At 54.2% G+C, this 19,686-nt stretch overlaps 2 protein-coding genes across 5 annotated transcripts; one reads left to right on the top strand and one right to left on the bottom strand.

Annotated features, from left to right (window-relative positions):
- Positions 1-55: 55 nt before the first annotated feature.
- On the bottom strand, positions 56-12,052 carry SNRPA (small nuclear ribonucleoprotein polypeptide A). Of its 2 annotated transcripts, XM_058529369.1 has the most exons (7): positions 11,958-12,052; positions 11,402-11,488; positions 7,607-7,779; positions 4,396-4,575; positions 2,177-2,350; positions 1,638-1,726; positions 56-436 (listed from the first exon to the last, which is right to left on the bottom strand). In XM_058529369.1, the coding sequence occupies exons 2-7, from the start codon at positions 11,472-11,474 to the stop codon at positions 277-279; spliced, it is 849 nt and encodes a 282-aa protein (XP_058385352.1). In that variant the 5' UTR covers positions 11,475-11,488; positions 11,958-12,052; the 3' UTR covers positions 56-276. The 2 variants fall into 2 exon arrangements, with proteins under 2 accessions (XP_058385352.1, XP_058385351.1); XM_058529368.1 differs by lacking the exon at positions 11,958-12,052 and having other exon boundaries at positions 11,402-11,621.
- Positions 11,946-19,681, top strand: ACTMAP (actin maturation protease). Of its 3 annotated transcripts, XM_058529365.1 has the most exons (6): positions 11,946-13,411; positions 15,559-15,627; positions 16,136-16,260; positions 16,625-16,754; positions 16,846-16,916; positions 17,724-19,681. In XM_058529365.1, the coding sequence occupies exons 1-6, from the start codon at positions 13,092-13,094 to the stop codon at positions 18,059-18,061; spliced, it is 1,053 nt and encodes a 350-aa protein (XP_058385348.1). In that variant the 5' UTR covers positions 11,946-13,091; the 3' UTR covers positions 18,062-19,681. The 3 variants fall into 3 exon arrangements, with proteins under 3 accessions (XP_058385348.1, XP_058385350.1, XP_058385349.1); XM_058529367.1 differs by lacking the exon at positions 16,625-16,754 and having other exon boundaries at positions 16,840-16,916; positions 17,724-17,787; XM_058529366.1 differs by lacking the exons at positions 16,625-16,754; positions 16,846-16,916.
- The last annotated feature ends 5 nt before the right edge of the window (positions 19,682-19,686 follow it).

The raw sequence follows: 19,686 nt of genomic DNA, 5'->3' as shown, positions 1-19,686 counted from the left end.
TATTCTGATGTGCAGGGAAGGGAAACAGAGACGACGAGAAAATAAAAACAAATGGTTGTAAAAAACCAAACCTCAAAAAACCACTTTAATTCCAGCCTAACAGCGCCAGGTGCAATGTCTGGGGACAGACTCTGGGTACAATGCTGTGTGGCGACCATTCACTCACACACGGCTCCAAGAAGGCCCCCAAGGGGGACTTACCTTCAGGGGGCTGAGCCGGGGGGGGGGGGAAGTGGCCCCAGAACAGGGGGCAGGGGCAGACATGGGGAAAGGGTGCTACTTCTTGGCAAAGGAGATCTTCATGGCGTTGTTCTGGGTGATCTTGAAGCCCTGCAGGGCGTCGCGAGCAGCCCCTGCCTGCACCTCATTGTCAAACTCCACGAAGGCAATGTCGTGCCGCCCAGGGACCAGCCGGACCTCCTTGAAGCCAGGGAACCTGAGAGAAGGGGACAGACCTCAGGGATCCAGAGTCAGCATTTCCCCCTAACATTTGGCATCTGGTGGGTAGAGGCCAGGGATGTTGCTGAACATCCTCCAATGCAGAGGATGGCCCCAATAACAAAGAATTATCTAGCCCCAAATGTATATACTAGTGCTAAGTTGAGAAACCCTAATGTAAATAAGTGCATACAGCATAAACATATCATTTAATGAAAAACTTTAACATCAACACCCATGCGACCATAATCTAGATCAAGGAACAACACTGCCCCAGCCCCGTCCTTCTCGAACCATAACCCACCCACCTCCGCTCCAGAAATAACCGCTACCCTGACTCTTACGATCTGTTCTTTCATTTCCCTCTTCCCTTCCCTACTTCCTTCCCCATTAGGCAACCACCCTCACGTTGACTGGGCATCCTTTTTTCCATCAGCATTCTTACAAAACACGTATTGTTTTGTGGACACGGTGTACACGTGTGGTATTGTTTTTTTGTTTCATCCGGTTTCTCATCATTTCCTCTCGGCGCTATTATAGAGAATCAGGCGTGCTGCTCTCTCTGCTCCCATAACTGCCGCAGAGCACACCACGGTGAGCCTCCGCACTGACCTCTCCCTTCTCCCAGGCTGCCTCCGGCTCCCCAACACACTGTGAGGAATGCCCCACCACACCCCCTTGAGACTCGTGTTAATAATTTCTTTAGAATATACGCTCAGAACCAGAGCTGCCAGGTGGCACAAGCCCCTGCTAAGTGGACTGAACAGTGAACAGTTACCCCACACAACGGCCACAGCAGTCTACATCCCGTCAGCATCACGGGTTCAAACATCCCCCTCCCACACTTGCAGTTTGAGCGCACCGATTTCTGTCAGTCCAGCCCGTGTTCAGTGACATCTCGCTGCTGTTTTATACGCACCTTGCATCTCTCCACTTTACAGACTGGAAAGATGAGGCCCAGAGCCTGGACCCCCCACCCCTCATGAAGGCAGAAGATGGCCCATTGCCAACCTCCAGCCTGGTCACCACCATGCCCCCACGGACTGTGGGCCTGGCCTCAGCCTCCTCCTTTTACGCCTCAGGTCGTGGTCCTGAGTATAAAGCCTAAGCAGCCTCTAGGCTCTACCACTAGAATTCTGAGGCCTGTCCCCTTGGGGCCATCACCCTCCAGCCCCTGGCCAGCCACAGGCCCCACTTACTGGTTGAAGAGCATGGACAGCATGAGCTCGTTGGTCTCCTCCGGCAAGTTGGTGAGGAACAAGATGTGATTTGGTGGATTTTCTGAAAGCTGCGAGGGAGCGACGGGAGCCCGTGAGTCTAGTGGGGGATCTACTGTGCTCCTGCTCTCCACCCCACCCTGCTTGAATTCCTTCTAGACCCTCCCCTGACATGCCCTATGTCGTTGCTGTCTACCCCGCCTTGCCCCCACTACACTGGAAGCCACCAGGGGGCACTGCCGTATCCATAAGCAGGTGCCCAGCAGAAGTTCGCTGGATGGATCTAGGTGCTGGCTGCTGCTCCAGCCTCACCCTGAACTTCCAAAGCTCCTCCAACAAACATGCCAATCCCTCTCCGCCCCAGGGCCTTACCCCACTGCACACCCTCATCCTCATCCTCCAACAGCAGCTGCTCAGGGAGGCCTGCCCAGACCACCCAACCGACAACAGCATCCCCACCAGTCCGTCTGTCCTCATGTTCTGACTATTTACACGAGACCCCAGGAGGACTAGATACTTACAGGCTGGGCAGGTGGCATCTGCCCCGGCATAAGCTGCTGCGGGGGCATGGCGCCCGGTGGGATCTGGCCGGGGGCGAGGCCTGGCGGCGGGATCATGCCCGGCGGCGGCATGTAGGGAGGCTGGCCTGGCATGTGGTGCATGATGCGGGGCGCCTGCGTCATGGGCGGCATGCCCTGTGGAGAGAGGGAGGGCAGGACTGAGCTGGAGGCCAGCACGGGGGAGGAGACCTGCTTTCGGTGTCAGCAGGAGGTGAGAGGAGAAAAGGTTGTTAGAGGAAACCCGAGGCGTGAGAGACACAGGGAGAAAGATCCAGACTCGGAGAGAGGTGAAAAAGGCACCCAATGAGAGCTAGATGGGGCAAAACAGACCCAGGGTCACGGAGGGACATCCAATCACAAAGAGTTAAAAAAATTTTTAACATAAAAACTACAGTCAGGGGGCTGGCTTGGTGGCGTAGTGGTTAAGTTCGCTCGCTCCGCTTCAGCGGCCTAGGGTTCGCAGGTTCAGATCCCGGGCACAGACCTACACACCACTCATCAAGCCACGCTGTGGCAGCATCCCATATACAAAATATAGGATGACGGGCACAGATGTTAGCTCAGGGCTAATCTTCCTCAGAAAAAAGAGGAAGATTGGCAGCGGATATTAGCTCAGGGCCGATCTTCCTCACCAAAAAAAAAACAAAGAAAAAAAAATTACTCAGTATGACCTAACTTTGTTTCTAAGTATATGAGTAGAAAAAAAGACTATGAAAGAAATCAAAACATTAATTAGAAAGGGTGGAGAAACACCACAGTAGCATGCTGTACTTTTGCTTCTAAAAATAAACTTTAAGGAAAAAGAAAGAGACTCAGAGACCTACAGAGAAAAGTAACAGTGGAAGGCAGAGCTGGGAAGGGCAGGTGCAGAGAGAAATGGGAGGGGTGGTGGTGCGGGAAGAAGGGGAATGGTCGGATGGCACACAGCCCGTGCACCCAGGGGAGATGGGGGCTGCTGGAACAGGAACCACAATCTGAAGAGTCAAATGTGGACAGAAAGCTGGGCACGAAGAGGCGAGGGTGACAGTGGGGAAGCTCGACAGTAACCCAGACACCATCGCTGACACTAGAGAAGTGTGAGTTGGACAAACAGCGAGACCTATCAGGAAAGCCGACGCGGAGACCTAGGGAGGGGGTCCAATTCATCCACCTTTTCTGTAGTACTTGGTGTTTTCTATATCCTGTTTAGAAAACAGGATGCTTCCACTTGTCATGCCCTTACCAAAGCTGAAGACATTTTCCTGTTTTCTTCTAGAACCTTTATTGTTTTAGCTGTCTCATTCGGGTCTATGATTCATCTCACATTAACTTATAGACAGTTGAAGTAGGGCTAATTTTTTCCCTTACAGACGTGCAACTGGCCCAGCATCACTTATTAGGGGAAAAAGTCCGTTACCAATGGATTGCAGGGGTACCTTCATCACACATGGAGGAACCATACACGTGTGGATCTGCTTCTGGACTCTATTCTGCACCCCTGGTCCACCTTCCTACCCTTATGCCAATACCTCACCATCTTGACTACCATGACAGGTCCCCTGGCTTTCTCCTCCTCATCTGCCTTGCTTTGCCTTTCCACAAGCATTTAGAAACAGCCTGTCAGTGTCCCCAAAAACTCCTGTTAGGATTTTGATTGGAATTGTGTTGAATCTTAGATCTAGAAATGACAGTTTAACAACAGTGAGCCTTCCCACAGAGAGCCTTTCCACCTGTTAACTAAGGTCATCTCCAAGCTCTCTCAGCAACGTTCTGTAGCTTCAGTGTGGCTGTTCTGCACATCTTTTGTTGGATTTACTCCTCAGTGCCATTTTTCAATTTGAAGTCTACTTGCTTGTTCCATATTGACCTTATATACAGCAATCTTGCCAAATTAAATTCACTTATTAATCCTAACTCTTCGTTAGTAGCTTCCTCTGGATTTGCTACACAGACACTGACTTAAAAGACACCTGGCAAAATCAAGGTGAAGGAGACCGAGAGACTGAGACACAGAGAAAGAAAGGTCCTGAGAAACAGGCAGGCAGGCCAGCAGGCAGGGACAGGCATTTCTGAGTGCAGGGATCATTATCCAGGTGCTCAACTCCCCCCAGAGGACACCCCTCCCACCCGGCCCCAAGCCAGGCCATGTGGCTGAGGAAGGCCTGGTGGGGAGAGGGCTGCGTCTCTGGGCCCCGGCTTACCGGGACAGGCCCCTGGACAGCGCCCACCACGGGGGCAGCTGCCCCACCCTGCACGGCCTTCTTGGCAGCTGGGGTCTCCTGGCTCTTGGGCTTCCTCTTCTCGCGCTTGCGGTCCCGCTCCACGAAGGTGCCCTTCATCTTGGCAATGATGTCCGAGTCGGTCTTGGCGTACTGGATGCGCTGCCAAACAGCAGAAGCCTTCAGGAGAGTGGACTTCAGAGCCACTTCGCCTGGGTGCAAAGGGAGACCTTCCCGCGAGCTTGGTGAGCCACGTTATAGAGACCACTTGGCCTCAGCATCCTCATCTGGAAAATGGGGATTGTGATATTCCCACTTCCAAGGATGACTGTGAGGACTAAAGGTGCTTCCAACAGTACCTGGCACGTGGTAAGTGCTCAGTTAGGGGGTTGCTGGGATTCTGAAGGCAAGATGGGACAGCCTGATCATCAGGCCAAAGGCAGAAGCCCCAGAAACACGTCCAGGACAGGAGCACTATGCAGGGGGTTTCCAGTCACACAAAACAGTTTAGTCTAAATCTCTCACTTGTTTGTGGAGAATCTATACTCTGGGGGTGCAGCAATGAGCATGTCAGACAAAAGCCCTGCCCTCATGGAGATTATTCAGTGGGGAAGACATGACAAAGAAGATGATAAAGTGAACTGGAGGGCCAGCCCTGGTGGCCTAGTGGTTAAGTTCGGTATACTTTGCTTTGGTGGCCCAGGTTCGCTTCCTGGGTGCAGACCAACACCACTCATCTGTCAGTGGCCATGCTGTGGCAGTGGCTCACATACAAAAAGATGAAGACTGGCAGCGGATGTTAGCTCAAGGCGAATCTTCCTCAGCGAAAAAAAAAAGAAGAAAACAAGAAAAAAAATTGAACTGGATATATTAAAAAGTCACTGTGCAAAAGGTTCCCTCCTTGTTTAAACGCACCTATTTAGTGAGTATTTTTCATGATGAAAATGAAGTATTGCTCCTAATTAAAGGATTTAAGGCTGAATCCTATACCAAACAACTCAAAATACAAGATCTGACACCGACATCAGGAAGCAGAAGGAAAGGTGTGTCAGGTTTCAAATCTCAAGGAGAAATTAGTTGCAAAGAAATATTAATTATTAAATATTTGTCAATTTGCTATTTTTTTCCAAACTAGTATTAAAATATAACTTCCATTGTCAGATATTTGTATTTTTATACCCACTGTAGTTGGATATTTTCCGGCAGTTGTTTTTTCCTACAACTGCCACCTTGACTCACATTCGTGCCTGGCCCCTACTACTCCCTGAGTGTGTAGCCTCTCTCACTCTGTGCCTTGGGCTATGAAGAAAAAGAAGGTAATATTACCCCATTTCCTGAAGAACATTGTGTATAACTACGTTACATTGGAATAAAGGAAAGCTAAAGTACAAAAAAATAGAATTGGAGAAGGGGATGTGAAGTGTTCAGAAGAATTGAAATTTTCAGGGAGTGTGGCCAGCAAAGACCTCAGTGAGGTCACACTGGTGTAGACACACAGGGAGGGAGAGAGACATGTAGACATCTAGGGAAAGAGCACTCTAGCAAAGGGAACAGCCATTAAAGAGCTCAGGCGTGCAAGGTATTTTTAAGAAACAACAGCAAGGAGGCTACTGTGGATGAGGAGGGAGGAGACAAGGTCACAGAGGCACCAGGGGACCTTGGGGACCAGGGTGAGACCCTGTCTTTTCCTGAGAAAGCCGGGAGTCATGGAGTGTCTTGCAAGCAGTGCTATGGCTGTGGTATGCAGAACAGCCAGTGAGGAGCAGGGGTCGAGGCAGGGAGACCAAAGGTAGGCTGCTGCTACAGAAGTGACGAGGGAGGGTGGTGGCTGGTTCCAGTGGGTGGCGGGGCAGGAGTCAGAAGTAGGCAGCCGGGGGGATGTTCTGAAGGTCAAGCTGACAGAAATCACAGATACCTGAGCGCCTGGTATGGTCCAAGCCATTATTTGGGAAGAAAAGAGGGGGAGGGGATCAAGACAAAAAGGCTGACAGTTTTTACACCTCAAAAGCTAATTCCTAGCTGCTCTAGAAAGGCAATGGAAGATATGGCAACTCCAGACGCGACAACAGGCAGGAGTCGAAGTGCTGCCCTCTCCAGAGGGAGGGGAGGGCTCCAGGCTGCCCTGCTGGCCCCAGGCCCACTCTCTTCCACATGAGTGACCTGCCTGGGATCTGCACGCGCTGAGACTTGCTGTCACCTCCCCAGGGGAGTTGGTCCAGGGAAGCATATTCCAATCAGGTGAAACTTGAAAACTGCCTGAGGGACATGGGAAAAGGCCTGAAGAACCACAGAGGTCTGCAGTGATATGGCAGAATTCTAGTTCAGGGCAGGGACTCCAAGCCACTCCTCACCCCACAGACTGCACTCCCCTTGGCCGTCCACTTGGCCTCTTAACATCTGCAACCCTCCCCCTTCCTCCCATCCCACGGCCCCTGCCCTGGTCCTGGCCCAACTCCTCACACCTGGGATTCTAACCTAGTTTCCCCTTGACAAGTGGGCCCTAATCACCTTCTTCTAATCCACTCCACCCAACAGCCACAGGCACCTCCCTAAACCCTTCCATGGCTCCCCAGCACCCCTGGAATCAACTGCACTTTTGGGACAAACTCCAGCTCCTTAGCCTGACTTCTGACATGCTCTCCAGGTCATGCCCCCACCACCACCTCCCACCCTTCACTCCAGCCAAACGGACTTGACTCACTTCCTCAAGTACATACGCTCTTGGTTATCTCTGGGCCTAAGTCCACACAGTCCCTCTGCCTAACACTTTCTCCCTCCCCTCGCCCAGCTAACTCTTCCTCTCCTTCGAGCCTTATCTCATCCAGAAAGCCTTCCCTGAACCCCAGACCGGGTGAGGTGTCTCCCCTGAGCAACCTCAGCTCTATGCACTTCCCCCATCCCAGCCCTGACCCCTCTGGGTTGTCACCATCTGGTGACAGGCTTGTCTCTCCCACAGCACTGTGGGTCTGAGAGGGCAGGGCTGGGGGCTCCCTTGGTCACTGTGCGTCCCCACGCCCCCAGACCCCAGTACAGTGAATAGCGAACACTGAGGAACAGGAAGAGAGACTCCCATCCTCAAGGGACTGGACAACAGGTGACAGAAGTCCAGGCCCATCTAGGCTCCTACAGCGCTTCGCACACGCATGCACACACGCAAGCTCACACACACACCCTCCACGCCCACGCCGCTCACCATGGGCTTGTCGTAGAAGGGGAAGCCCTGCATGGAGCGCAGGGCGTTGGTGGCACTGCTGACCTCCTTGAAGATGACGAAGGCCTGGCCCCTCATCTTCAGGCTCCGCGAGACCAGGATATCCAGGATCTGGCCAAACTGGGAGAAGATGGCGTACAGGGACTTCTTCAGCTCTGCAGTGGGGAAGGAAAGACCCACGGGTGACTAGAGGCCTTGGTATGGTTGAGCTCCCGTTTTCAGAGGAAAGTGTAGCCCAGAAGAGAAACCATCAGCCAACGGACAGCCTACCCAGAATGCCGTGGGTCAGGAATCCCTCAAGAGGCAGCAACACCAGCAGCAGCCAAGAACCACTCAAGTGGTCGTGTGCATCCTCTGTAAGAGGCGGGCAGTAACGATACCTACCCCACAGGACTGCCGTATGAGGAACGACTCACACATACAAAGGCCACATAGCAACTGCTCCATAAATGCGTCACATACTTCTTTTTTTTTGTGAGGAAGACCAGCCCTGAGCTAACATCCCATGCCAATCCTCCTCTTTTTGCTGAGGAAGACTGGCCCTGGGCTAACATCCGTGCCCACCTTCCTCTACTTTATATGGGACGCCGCCCTAGCACGGCTTGACAAGCGGTGCATCGGTGTGTGCCCAGGATCCGAACCCGGGCCGCCAGCAACGGAGTGCGCACACTTAACTGCTACACCACGGGGCCGGCCCCCATCATATACTTCTTTTCATCGTCCACAGCACCTTGACACAGGCCTGGGTGATGTTGCCCTGGCTGACTTCTCCAACCTCATCTCTCTCCACGTTCCATCTCACTCCCGTATCTCCAGCCACACTGGCCTCCCAGCCCATTCTCAGGCCCAACACACCAATTTCTGCCTCAGGACCTTTGCACTGGCTGCTCCCTCTACCAAGAACACCTTTCTCCTGATGTGTACATGGCTGCCTCCTTCTAGTCACCCAGGTCTCAGCAGAAATGTTGCCACTTCAGAGGCCTTGCCTGACCACATGTCTAAAGAAATGCGCCTTCATGTGACTCTTCCCCCTCCTCGTACCCCACCTGCTTTTCCTTCATGGCATTTTCCACCTCCTAACATGTCTGTTTACTTGATGTCTGGCTCTCCTTCTGAAGAGCTACAAGCCTGTCCCATTTGTTGACCGCAGTATCGCCATGCTTAGTACAGATTCCAGCACACAAATTTCTCCACAAACATTTACATGGAAAAAGATATCATTAAGTGTTTTATGGAAATAACTTCATTAAATTCTCACAACTCCACGAGTAGCAACTACAACTGTCTCAATTTCACAAACATGGAAACAGGCTCCCAGAGGATTTGTCACTGGCCCAGGACAAGTGTCCTGAGGGTGGTGGGAAAGCCCTGCAGAGCTGGCACCAGGACCAGGTCCATCTGAACCCAGTACCACCACACCTCACTAGCAAAATGCCTCATCACTTGACAGCAAGGAGGAGTCAAGCTCCACCAAGGGAAGACCTCTCACCACCCAAGCAGGAAAAGGGTACCCATCTTATGCAAAGAAGGTACCTCAGCTGAAGATTTTTGGTGAAACGGGTTCTAGGGCAGGGAAGAAGAAAATGTGTGTGTGGGGGCGAGTGAGTCTGAGGGGAAATAATTAACCAAAAATTCTCCTGGTGCTATTTCTGGTTTTTGTCTCCATCCCCCATCCCCGTGACCCCAGCTGGGGCCACAGTCATTCCACTGGACCCTGGGCTCTCCCCAGGCTCCTCTCTTGCCCACTCACGTTCACCCTCCACACCTGGAAGCTCTTTCACAACTGACTGCATCTGTTGCCTGGCTCCCTGAGGCCCTCAGGACGAAGTCCAACGCCTCACCCGGCCCACAAGGCCCCATGAGCCATCAGAGCACTGCTCACTGGAAGCTTCTCCTCTAGGCCTCAGGCACACAAAATTACCCATAGTTCCCAGAATGCCCCAGCTCTCTTTGGCCCCTAGATATTTGCACATGCTGGTCCAGGTTAGGAACACTCTTCCCACTCATCATCACACAAATACTGATTCCTACCTGGAAGACCTTTCCAAAATGTCTCCTTCTCTATGAAACTGAATGAATCTCTCTTTCTAGGTGCCCAATCCCAGCCCTGACCGCTCGGCCTGTGCTTCCCCAGTCATGGCCCTGGCTCCTCTGGGCTACCACTGTCTGGTAGCGGGTCTGTCACCCACACTGGACTGTGGCTCCATGAAGGCAGGACCAGGACTGCACCAGGCACCAATGTGTCCCCAGCACCGCAGGGTGCTGGCTGGGCATGATGCTTTAAAGCACGTGGGGGATTTACGTGACTTACTTTGTTTTCAACAGCAACTTGATCAGTAACCTCAAACTTCGTCCCAGTAAGCTCCTTTGGTTCTGCCAGCAATTTTCTTGAGGTGACAGTGAGAGCTAACATTTATCAGACTCCTACTAACTGCCAGGTACCATAAAAACAAGCACTGGGGGCCAGCCTGGTGGCATAGTGGTTAAGTTCACACACTCCGCATCAGCGGCCCGGGGTTCACGGGTTCAGATCCCGAGTGTGGACCTACACACCACTCATCAAGCCATGCTGTGGCAGGCGTCCCACGTACAAAATAGAGAAAGATGGGCACAGTTAGTTCAGGGACAATCTTCCTCACCAAAAAAAGAAAAAAAATAACCACTGCATGGAGGTTTAGCTAATTCAAGCCCCGTAACATCCGTGCAAAGAAGGAATTATAATTTTGCCCAGTTTTCAAATACCGAAAATGAAGTTCAATAAAGGTAGTAACTTGCTGAAGAAAATGGGAGAGTACATCAGATGTCAAGAATGGCGTTCTCCAGCAGAATTCCACACCAGTGGCCTCAACCACTTTTCCTTGCTGTGTGACCTTGGACAAGTCACATCACTGCTGAGTCTCAGTTTCCTCATGTGAGAAACGGGAATAACAGCTCCTTCCTGCAGGGCTGTTGTGAAAATTACACGTGATCAAGATTTATACATCAGAGGCTGCTTGGTGGCGTGGTGGTGAAGTTCACACCCTCCACTCCGGCGGCCCAGAGTTCGTAGGATTGGATTCCAGGCCCAGACCTGTGCACCGCTCATCACGCCACGCTGTGGCGGCGTCCCATGTAAAGTAGAGGAAGACGGGCACGGATGCTAGCCCAGGGCCAATCTTCTTCAGGGAAACAAAAGAGGAGGATTGGCAACAGATGTTAGTTCAGGGCTAATCTTCCTCACCACAAAAAAAAGATTCATACATCAGTGCCTCGTATAGAGTGTTAACCATCATTATTTATTCATTTCACTTTCTTTTTTTTTCAATTGACGTCTGTCATTTTCATTTTGAAATGAAACACGTTCACTGGGGACTGATCACTGAGAACACGACAGTGACCAAGACAGTCCCAGTTCTAACCCTCAGGGAGCTCAAAGGCCAGCGGAGGGACAGCCCCATGACAGCCTAGAAGGATCAGGGCTTGAGGAGGGGATGTCTAGGGCCCGTGGGAAGTCAGAGGCAGGCACCTGAGGGGAAAGGGGATGGGCACGGCTTCCTGGAGGAGGGGTCCTGTGAGCTGAAACCTGGAAGGACGAGCAACAGTGACCAGGTTACCGCGCGGAGCGGGAGATGAGCTGAGGAGCGTTAAAGACAGCGGAAGCAGCACGTGCAAAGGCCGAGGGGTCAACTCTAACAGTTTGGCTGGAGGAAGCTCAGGAAAGGAAGTAGATACTGGGGATGGAAGAGGCGGCCAGCTCCTGCGGGACAGCATGGAGTCAGAACTATTCCGAGAACTCACCATCCTTCTTGATCTTCTCGTTGAGGTTGTTGATATAAATAGTGTGGTTGGGACGGGTCTCGGGAACTGCCATGGAGTGAGGTAGGGCTAAAAGAAGGAAAAAGATAACTTCAGCCCTGGCTTTCTCCAAATCCTTTGTCCCAGCGCGGGCTTAACGGGCTGATTATGGATCTTCCTTCCAGGAGGAAGGCAGGTCACGTAGGTAGAAGAGAAGAGAGAGGCAAAGCCGGGGAAACAAAGCCAACGCAGCACGCGGCTTCTCCTCCTCGCGTGTGAGGGAAATCTCGAGAGGTTTACTACCAGTCCCAGGATGCTCTACGCGACCCAGTAGGCGGAGCGTACTAAGTGGCGATTCCCATTGGCCCACGCACTCAAAGGGCGGCCCAGGAGAAAAAACCCGGATGTAAGAGCCAGTTAAGGAAGGAGGGACGACTTTGCGGCGCCCTGGCCTCGCGCAGTGGGAAAATAATTTCCCCACACGAGGTGCGAGAAGGCTCGGACGCCAAGCGATACGCCCGCCCGGCGTCAATGGCCGCCTGCGCCCGAGATTACTTACAAACAGAGCCACAGCTCCCGCAAGTGCTGCCTGCTACGCTTCTGAGTGCCGACCACAAAGCTGCCTCTCCTGGCCCCGCCTCTGTCTTTCTGCAAGCCAATCCCCGCGCGGAAATTCGGTAGCTTGACCAATCAGAGTAAGTCCCGCCCCTGGGCCAGATCTTGCCAATCAAAACGGCACTTAGGTTCCCGCCTCGGCAGGAACACCCCGCCCACTCCCCGCAAACCCTCCGCTTGCTGCGGCGCCTGAGGCTCCGGACCAATCAATGAAGGCTGCGCCCGCTCACGCGCTTCTTGCCAATCGGGACGCGGCTCGTGCTGCAATCTCTTCCGGAGACAGTCCTTTGGCAGCCCCAACCTCCCCTCCGCCGCGCCTTCTCTGTCACGTGATCGCTAAAGGGGCGGGCACGAGTTGCGAGTCCTACCACGTGACATGTGAAAGGTTGTGAGCTGCGGCCGCCATTTTGTGGGGTTGCGGAGGCGCCTTTTACGTCCTGGCTTCATTCTCTACCCCAACGGTATCGTGGCTCCCAGCGCTCTCCGATTTCTGAGCCTTCCCCAGCCCGCAAGACTTTGTTTTTTTGCGCTCTGATTCTAGGACATTCTCCACAAGTAGGCTCTTTTTCCTGCCAGGTGTCCTTTTGACCTCTTGACGTCTGGCTCAAAGGTCAGCTCCAAGTTTCTGAACTCGGGCCTGCAGTGTGAGGGGTTACAGAGCGTGAATAACCCAGTCTTCAGCCCTGGGCTTCTAAATCCCACGGCTTAGGCGCCTCACCCCAGGTCTGAGCCTTCATATCCCAAAATTGATCCTGAAGTTTCCAAATCTAGTCCCGGATTAGTTAACTCCTACTAAATCGCCCTCCTTGAGCCTTGCAACCCAACCGGATAGCACAAATCTAGCTCCGGATTAAAGGACCCTGCCCTGTTAACCCTCAGATCCCTCCTGATTTGAGTCAGCCTCCTCCCTGCTCCCATGGTTCCAAATTTTACCATGGTTCTTTCAATGATGGCTCGGCCACTAAATTCTGGGACTCAGCTCTAAAACCTTCAGAATCTCCATCCCTGAGACCAACTCATTTTGGAGGATCGTTCTCTCTCCCATTCTTGACTTCCAGCCTATGCCATAGACTCTCAAATGATTTCTCCGTGTTCTCCTCCCCTAGAGCCACCAGCCCCTCCTCCAAGACCCCCTGCACCCCAGGCCCCCATCATTCCACCTCCTCCGCTACCCCCACATCTCCCCGACTTAGCTTTTCCACCCCCTTCCTTGAGTCTTGAGGCCCCTATTCCCCCACCACCCCCACTGCCACCTCCACCCCCTGCCACAGGGGTTGCTCCCCCTCATGTCTACGGCCTGGAGAAGAGCCGGCTCCTGAAGGAGGCCTTGGAGAAGGCTGGCCCAGTCCCCAGGAGCAGAGAGGATGTGAAGAGGCTGCTGAAGCTGCACAAGGAGCGGTAGGGTCCCTGTGCCCCACCCCACCCCCCCGGGGCCTCACTGAACCACCTGTCCCCAGAGCACTTCAGCCATCTCCTCTGGGAGGTTTCTCGTTTCCTCAACGTCAAACAGCCTGACTGCTTCAGCCCCCTACTTAGACCGCTACAGCAGTGGTGTGCCTTCAGCCCTGAAGAAAGATCCTGCCCCCACAAGTGTTGCCACCCAAGGGGGTAGGGGTCGGGGGGGGGGGGGGGGGGGGGGGCGTGGCGTCTGCCCACCGCAAGACGTGCCAGTAGTCAAGAGGCAAGGAGGTAGGAGAGAAAGGACTTTTCATTACAGCTTGCTAGCAAGGGGGAACATGGCGACTAATGTCCAAAAGAACCATCTTACGGAAAAAGGACTACAGGCCAGTTATCTATGGGGCTGGTCTCCAGGTGGGGGAGGCATCTGATAGTCTTTGTTTTACTAGATACGGGTCAGAGAGCTGAGCAGGGTGTTATACCCTGATCTTTCAGTTGTCATTGATGATGGCAGTCAGCATAGACTCTCTGCCCAGGGGTCACCACATTCCTAAGGGACTCAGAAGAATAAAGTTATCCATGTAAAGCAGTTGGAAGGGGCCATAAAATCTACAGAGTATGTCTGGGTTAGTTAATGGAAGGTCGTTCAAAGTTACAATATGGGTTCTTTTCTTCAATATGGCTTCCTTATGTCAACCTTGGGTTGAACTGGTATCACAAGCATCTAGTCCAGTGAGACAGATCCCTCCCTCCACCAGAGAGTGACAGCCCAGAGCAGTCAAAACTCTGGGCACCCAGAGGGAGTGCCCAACCCAGGCTGGGGGTGAGGGGGACCTGCTTGGAGAATGGGACCCCTGAGAGCTGTTGAGCAAGTCCTGCAGGGCTGTGTCACGAGAGTAAGCAGCTTGTGCCGAGACTAGAGTGAAAGGAAGACATGTTCTTGTAAAGGCCCTGCAAATGTTTCTCTAAGGGGACAGGGGAAGTGGCAAAGATGGGGTTTCACAGGTGGGCAGGGCATGGGGGCCCATGTGAAGGAAAGTGGACTGTCCTGAGGGCACTAGGGAGCCGTGGAAGGGCTTTGTGCAGGGAGGGAGGCGACTGCGGGGAGTGGAGGTGGTGAGACTGGAACCTGGGGACCCAGCAGGAAGCTGGAGCACCAAGGGACCCAGGCGGGAGGGGAGGGGCTAGACTTGGGCTCGGGCTGTGGGGACCCGGTTTACCAATTGTCTGGCTGAGTGAGAGAGGGAGAAGTGATTTGCCCAGACTCCAAGAGGAAACTTCCAGCTCTCCAAATGAGTTGATAATCTGCCCTAAATGCCCCAACCATAGTGAGGCAAATTTGATGCAAATAACAATACCCGTTATGCCTGCCTAGCATGTGTCAGGCAGTGTTCTACGTGTTTTTAAGTACTTATTTAAACCGCTCAGCAGCTCATGCAATGGGAACTATTATCCCATTTTCCAGATGAGAAAACTGAGGCTCATAGAAGTGAAATCACTTAGCCACAGTGCCTAGAAGAGAAAGAGCCCAATTTGAACTCAGGCAACGGGGCTCCATGCTCTTAATCATGTGCCGTGATAGCACCTGCTTTATCAGGAGGGTGGGGTGCCCCCCCAGCCTTGCCCTTTCACTGGCCTTCTAATAGAAATACAAGCACTTGGCCCTCCCCCTCCTGAGCCCTGGAGGGAGTGGGATTGGCATCACCAGAGCTGTTGGCAGGCCTCCCCAAGGGTGGGGCTGGGCGGGCCTGCAAGGGCTCATTATGAAGGTGATCTCTAGGCCTGGAGCATGTTGTTACCTGGTTTTACTCAAGGCTGAATTAAGGAATTTTCACCTTATATAAGATATTTCTGTGGTTCCTGGTTGCAAACCTTCGCCCCTTCGGTAACTGAGAGAAGGAGCAGGGAGCAGCAGGTGGAAGGATGATTCCCATTGAGCAGATGAGGAAACTGAGGCTCGGGACGGGAAGTCCCTCATCTGGGGTGAAGGAAGTCAGTGACAGAACCAGGAGTGGCCCTCGGGCTTCAGGACAGCCAGGCCTGTGTTCCTCCTCATCACCGTCCCTTGACACCCCACTCCTGGCCAGACCTCAAGGCGGGGGTCTAGGAGCTAGTTCCCACGTGACCTGAGTGTGGCTCTGATTCAGTTTCAGGAGTGACCTGCGGTGGATCCTCTTCTGTGCGGAGCTGCCCTCCCTCATCCAAGAAGGCCCTCAGTACGTGCCCTGATGCGGAACTCCAGCCCCCTGGCCGGCCAGGCATTCCGAGCCCCTGCCTTTGCTGGGCTTCGTGAGGATTGACCCAGGAGGGTGGGAGGAGTGGGAGGAGGCAGGCTGGGGAGGTGGGGGGGCGGGAAGGGGAACTTACCAAGTTGAGGTCCTGGGTGCATGCGCAGTAGACAGAGTTGGCACCAATGAGCAGGTGAGTGAATGAATGAACCTGGTCCCTCATCTCTAACTCCACTTTTGCACCTACTCCTCTTTGAAGCCCAGGTGACGTCTGTGCCCACCCTCTCACCCCACCTCCAGCCCTCCAGCCCTGGGCTCAGGCCTTGGCCATCCTCTCTCTCATGAAAGGGAGTCAGGTGTCCCCACCCGGCCTGAGAGAGGGGAGGGGAACTTCCCCAGGGCAGCAAACCTGTTACCCAAACTTCAGCTTCTGGGGCAAAGGAGTGCCCAGTAAAGACATGACTCAGGTTGAGGGGCTGGGCCTGGCTCTCCCCAGGTGTGGGCTGGTGGCCTTGTGGATGGCAGGCACTCTCCTGGCGCCCCCCAGCGGTGTCCCCCTGGAGAGACTCGTGCACATGGCTGTGGAGAGAGGCTACACGGCCCAGGGAGAGATGTTCTCTGGTGAGTTGGGTGCAGAAGGGTTGCAAGTCAGGTGTTCTTCACCAGCAGGGGACTGGAGAGGCTGGGTGGGACACTGCCAGGTGCATGAGGGGAACTTATTCTGTTCCTCAGGCCCGTCTCCCCACCCGGTAGAGCAGAGTATTACAAGGTAGACTTGAGCCAGGCTGCCTGGGTTCCCAGCCAGCTCTGCTACCCCCTACTGTGTGGCCCTGGCCAAGCAGCTTACCCTCTTGGAGCCTCATTTTCTTCGTTTGTACAAAGAGGTGATGGTCATGGTGGGAGCTAGAGGCTCGATCCCCAGAGAGCCCTTGGCACGGTCCCAGGCACACAGTGATGCCTTGCTCTGTGTCTGCTCTGTCTGCAGTGGCCAACGTGGGCAGGCTGGCCCGGGAGGCGCTGGGCTGCCAGGCTGAGCTGCTTTCTGGAGGCCTGGGCGGTCCCAACAGAGACCGTGTCCTGCAGCACCTTGTCGCTGGAAATCCCTTGCTCATCCCGTATCCCAAGGCCGGGAAGAGAGCAGGGTGGGGATGGAGAAGGGTGGGTCCCAGGGCCACACCACAGCTTTGGCCTTAACCCCAGCACCAGCTACGATGAGGACTTCAACCACGAGCCGTGTCAGAGAAAGGGCTACAAGGCCCACTGGGCAGTGAGCGCAGGTGGGTCGCCCCCTGCACCCCTGAGCCCTCACGCTGGATCTCCCCAGCCCCCCGTCACCCCCCCTCACAGTTTCACCCTTGCACTGGCACCTCCCCAGTCCCCTCGAGGCGAGGACAAGGGCTGGGCCATCCCTGTCCCCAGAGGGTACTTAGCAGGGACCTGGCAGACAGCAGGTGCCTCAGTGTCTGCCAGTGGGGGTTTCCATGCACAAGCTCAGAGTGCAGACTTTAGGATCGGACAGTCTGGGCTCCAGGCCCGGTCCAGCCACTCCCAGGCTCTGCTCTGGGCTTCCATTTCTCCATCTGGAAATCAAGGTGACAGTAGCACCCACTGACAGGGCTGCTTTACAGGCTGAGCACATAGAACTCGTACAACAGGGCTTGGCACGTTACACGTCTCAGTGTTGGCTGTGATGAGCGTTGTCATCATTCCACCTGCCTGAAAGAAGGATGGATTTGCGGGTGTCAGGTGGCCTGGATTGAGGCTCCACTTGGGCCCCTCGTGGGTCTGTGGCCTGGAGGGCTCCTCCCTGAGTATCTCTTTGTGATGCAAATGGCTGTTTGCTCTTTTTAGCGCCGCCTCCCAGCTCCCTGTGCTGACAGGCTGGAGGAGGCAGGACTTGCCTGCAGCTGTGGAGCCAGACACCCTGGGTGCAGATCTCAGCCCTGCCTGTGGTCCCTGCTGACGTCTCTGTACCGTGGGGATAGAGGCAGCACCTACCCTGGAGGGCTGTGGGGTGCACTCAGTGAGCCCCAGCACCTCGTCAGGGCTCAGCTCCCACTCACAGCCTCCCCCTCTCCTCCCAGGGGTCCTGCTGGGCGTGCAGCATGTGCCAAGTCTCGGCTATGCCGAGGACCCCGAGCTGCCAGGCCTGTTCCACCCAGTGCCTCACACGCCCCGCCAGCCACCATCCCTGCCGGAGGAAGACTCGCCAGGAGTCGTCTACCTTCTCTCCAAGCAGGGCAAGAGTTGGCACTACCAGCTGTGGGACTACGACCAAGTCCGGGATAGCAACCTGCAGCTGACGGACTTCTCGCCCTCGAGGGCCGCTGATGGCCGGGAGTATGTGGTGCCTGCTGGTGGGGTGCGGGCCGGCCTCTGTGGACAGGCCCTGCTCCTCAGACCACAGGACTCTAGCCACTAGCCTGCTGCGGCCCTGAGCTGTGGGACTGGGTCTGGGCCACAGCCTGGCTCTGTCACCATTTGAAAAACGCCCCCGTTTCTCCTTTTGTGCAACAGCCCAAGGGTTTGGGTTGGATCTCTGAGGACCTCCAGCCAGAGGTCTTTCATGCAGGGTCCACCCCAGTGCATCCAGTCCCAATCCTGGGTATTGTCCCAACTCCTCTGCCCCCAAGCCCATCCCCCCAGTATTGAGCACCTACTCTGTGGGCCGGGGTTAGAACCAGAAGCCTCATAGACAAGCTCCCTCTCTCCAGGGGAGACTGACAGCAGCTCAGACCCAATGTCCTATCCATTCTACGTGAATGTTGCATCCATTGAATTCTCACTGGTGACCACCTTCTAACCACTGTCCTGTCTCTGGACATCTGCAAGAGCCTCGCCACTGGACCCTCTGCTGCCTCACGTCTGTTCACATGGAGCCAGGCCTGATGGAGGGGAAAAAAAAAAAACGCAAACCAGGTCTTCCCACTCTCCACCAGAGAAGCTTCTAGCAGCTCCTTCTTGCTCACAGGATAGGGATTAACCTCTCCCGGCCTCAGCTCATCTGTCCTTATCCTGGGCTGTTCTTTCTCACACTTTCTGCAGCCAGCCATACTCGCCTTCCAGGTCCCTGTCGTACTCCACTGCAGCCCTCTGCTGACTCCTTCACTGCTCCATCTTGGCTCATTGTCGCTTCCTTAGGAAAGATTCCCTCAGCTCCAGGTTAGGCCCCTCTCCCACCTCTGTTCTGATTTTTTTGAAAAAAATCAAATTCCTCTGAGAACAGTTACATGTGGCAACCTCTTTACCCATGTTAACCCATGAAATCCTCCAGTCCTATAAGGAAGGTACTAGATCCTCCCCACTTTCCAGGTGGAGAGACTGAGGCCTGGAGGGGTGTAGCTACTGGCCTGAGGTCACGTGGCTTGCCAAGTGGCAGGGTCAGGGCTCAACCAGGCAGTTAGTACCCACTCAGATGTGTATACATATATGTATAGAGAGAGATTATTAGTCTAATGAATACCTGTTGCCTCTCCTCTGAAAGGGGAAGAGCAAATCTGTCTTGGTCACTGCTGTGTCCCCAGTGCCCAGCAAAGAGTCTTATCCAGAGAAACTGTACAGTGGAGTGTTTCAAACCAGAAGTGGGGCGTCCTCCATCCCAGCCCTGACGATGGTTGCCACATTCTGTCTGGTGCACTGTCCTGGGAACCCTTGAGGGCAGGGCTTAGAGCTGTCTTGGTCACCACTGCGCCCCCTGCATTGTCCAGCACAGAGCCAGGCACAAGAGTAGCAGCTCAGCGACCACCGGTGACTGGACCAGCCCACGCAGAGCCTGCCTCTACCCCAAACTGATCGTCGTCCCATTACCTCACCCAGCACTGATGCTCAGATCAGGAGCTTTGAGCCCACACACTCCGATGCAAAAGAAAAACTCCACAAACTTGAACTCTGAATGTCCCATTTATTGGGGGGCTGTCATGGGGGGCAAGGCAGTGAGGCGATTCTGCCTCCTGTTCCCGACGCTGCCCCACCTAACAACTACTCGCTTTTGTATAAATAAGTATAAAGGTCAGTGGAAAAGGAGCATGCTGCAGCCCTGGGAGACAG

This window comes from Diceros bicornis, chromosome 34, assembly GCF_020826845.1.
Source record: "Diceros bicornis minor isolate mBicDic1 chromosome 34, mDicBic1.mat.cur, whole genome shotgun sequence".
NCBI lineage: Eukaryota > Metazoa > Chordata > Mammalia > Perissodactyla > Rhinocerotidae > Diceros > Diceros bicornis.
Note: the sequence above shows the minus strand (reverse complement) of the source record. Positions and strands in the feature narration are given on the sequence as shown.

Excerpts from the sequence above, each read along its gene's own strand:
- ACTMAP (XM_058529365.1), top strand. The coding sequence starts at position 13,092 with ATGATTTCTCCGTGTTCTCCTCCCCTAGAGCCACCAGCCCCTCCTCCA. Across the intron at positions 13,412-15,558 it reads CTGAAGCTGCACAAGGAGCG|TTTCAGGAGTGACCTGCGGT; the intron begins GTAGGGTCCCTG and ends GCTCTGATTCAG. Across the intron at positions 16,755-16,845 it reads GGAAATCCCTTGCTCATCCC|CTACGATGAGGACTTCAACC; the intron begins GTATCCCAAGGC and ends CCCCAGCACCAG.
- SNRPA (XM_058529369.1), bottom strand. The coding sequence starts at position 11,474 with ATGGCAGTTCCCGAGACCCGTCCCAACCACACTATTTATATCAACAAC. Across the intron at positions 2,351-4,395 it reads CTGTCCAGGGGCCTGTCCCG|GGCATGCCGCCCATGACGCA; the intron begins GTAAGCCGGGGC and ends CTCTCTCCACAG. Across the intron at positions 437-1,637 it reads CTGTCCATGCTCTTCAACCA|GTTCCCTGGCTTCAAGGAGG; the intron begins GTAAGTGGGGCC and ends CCCTTCTCTCAG.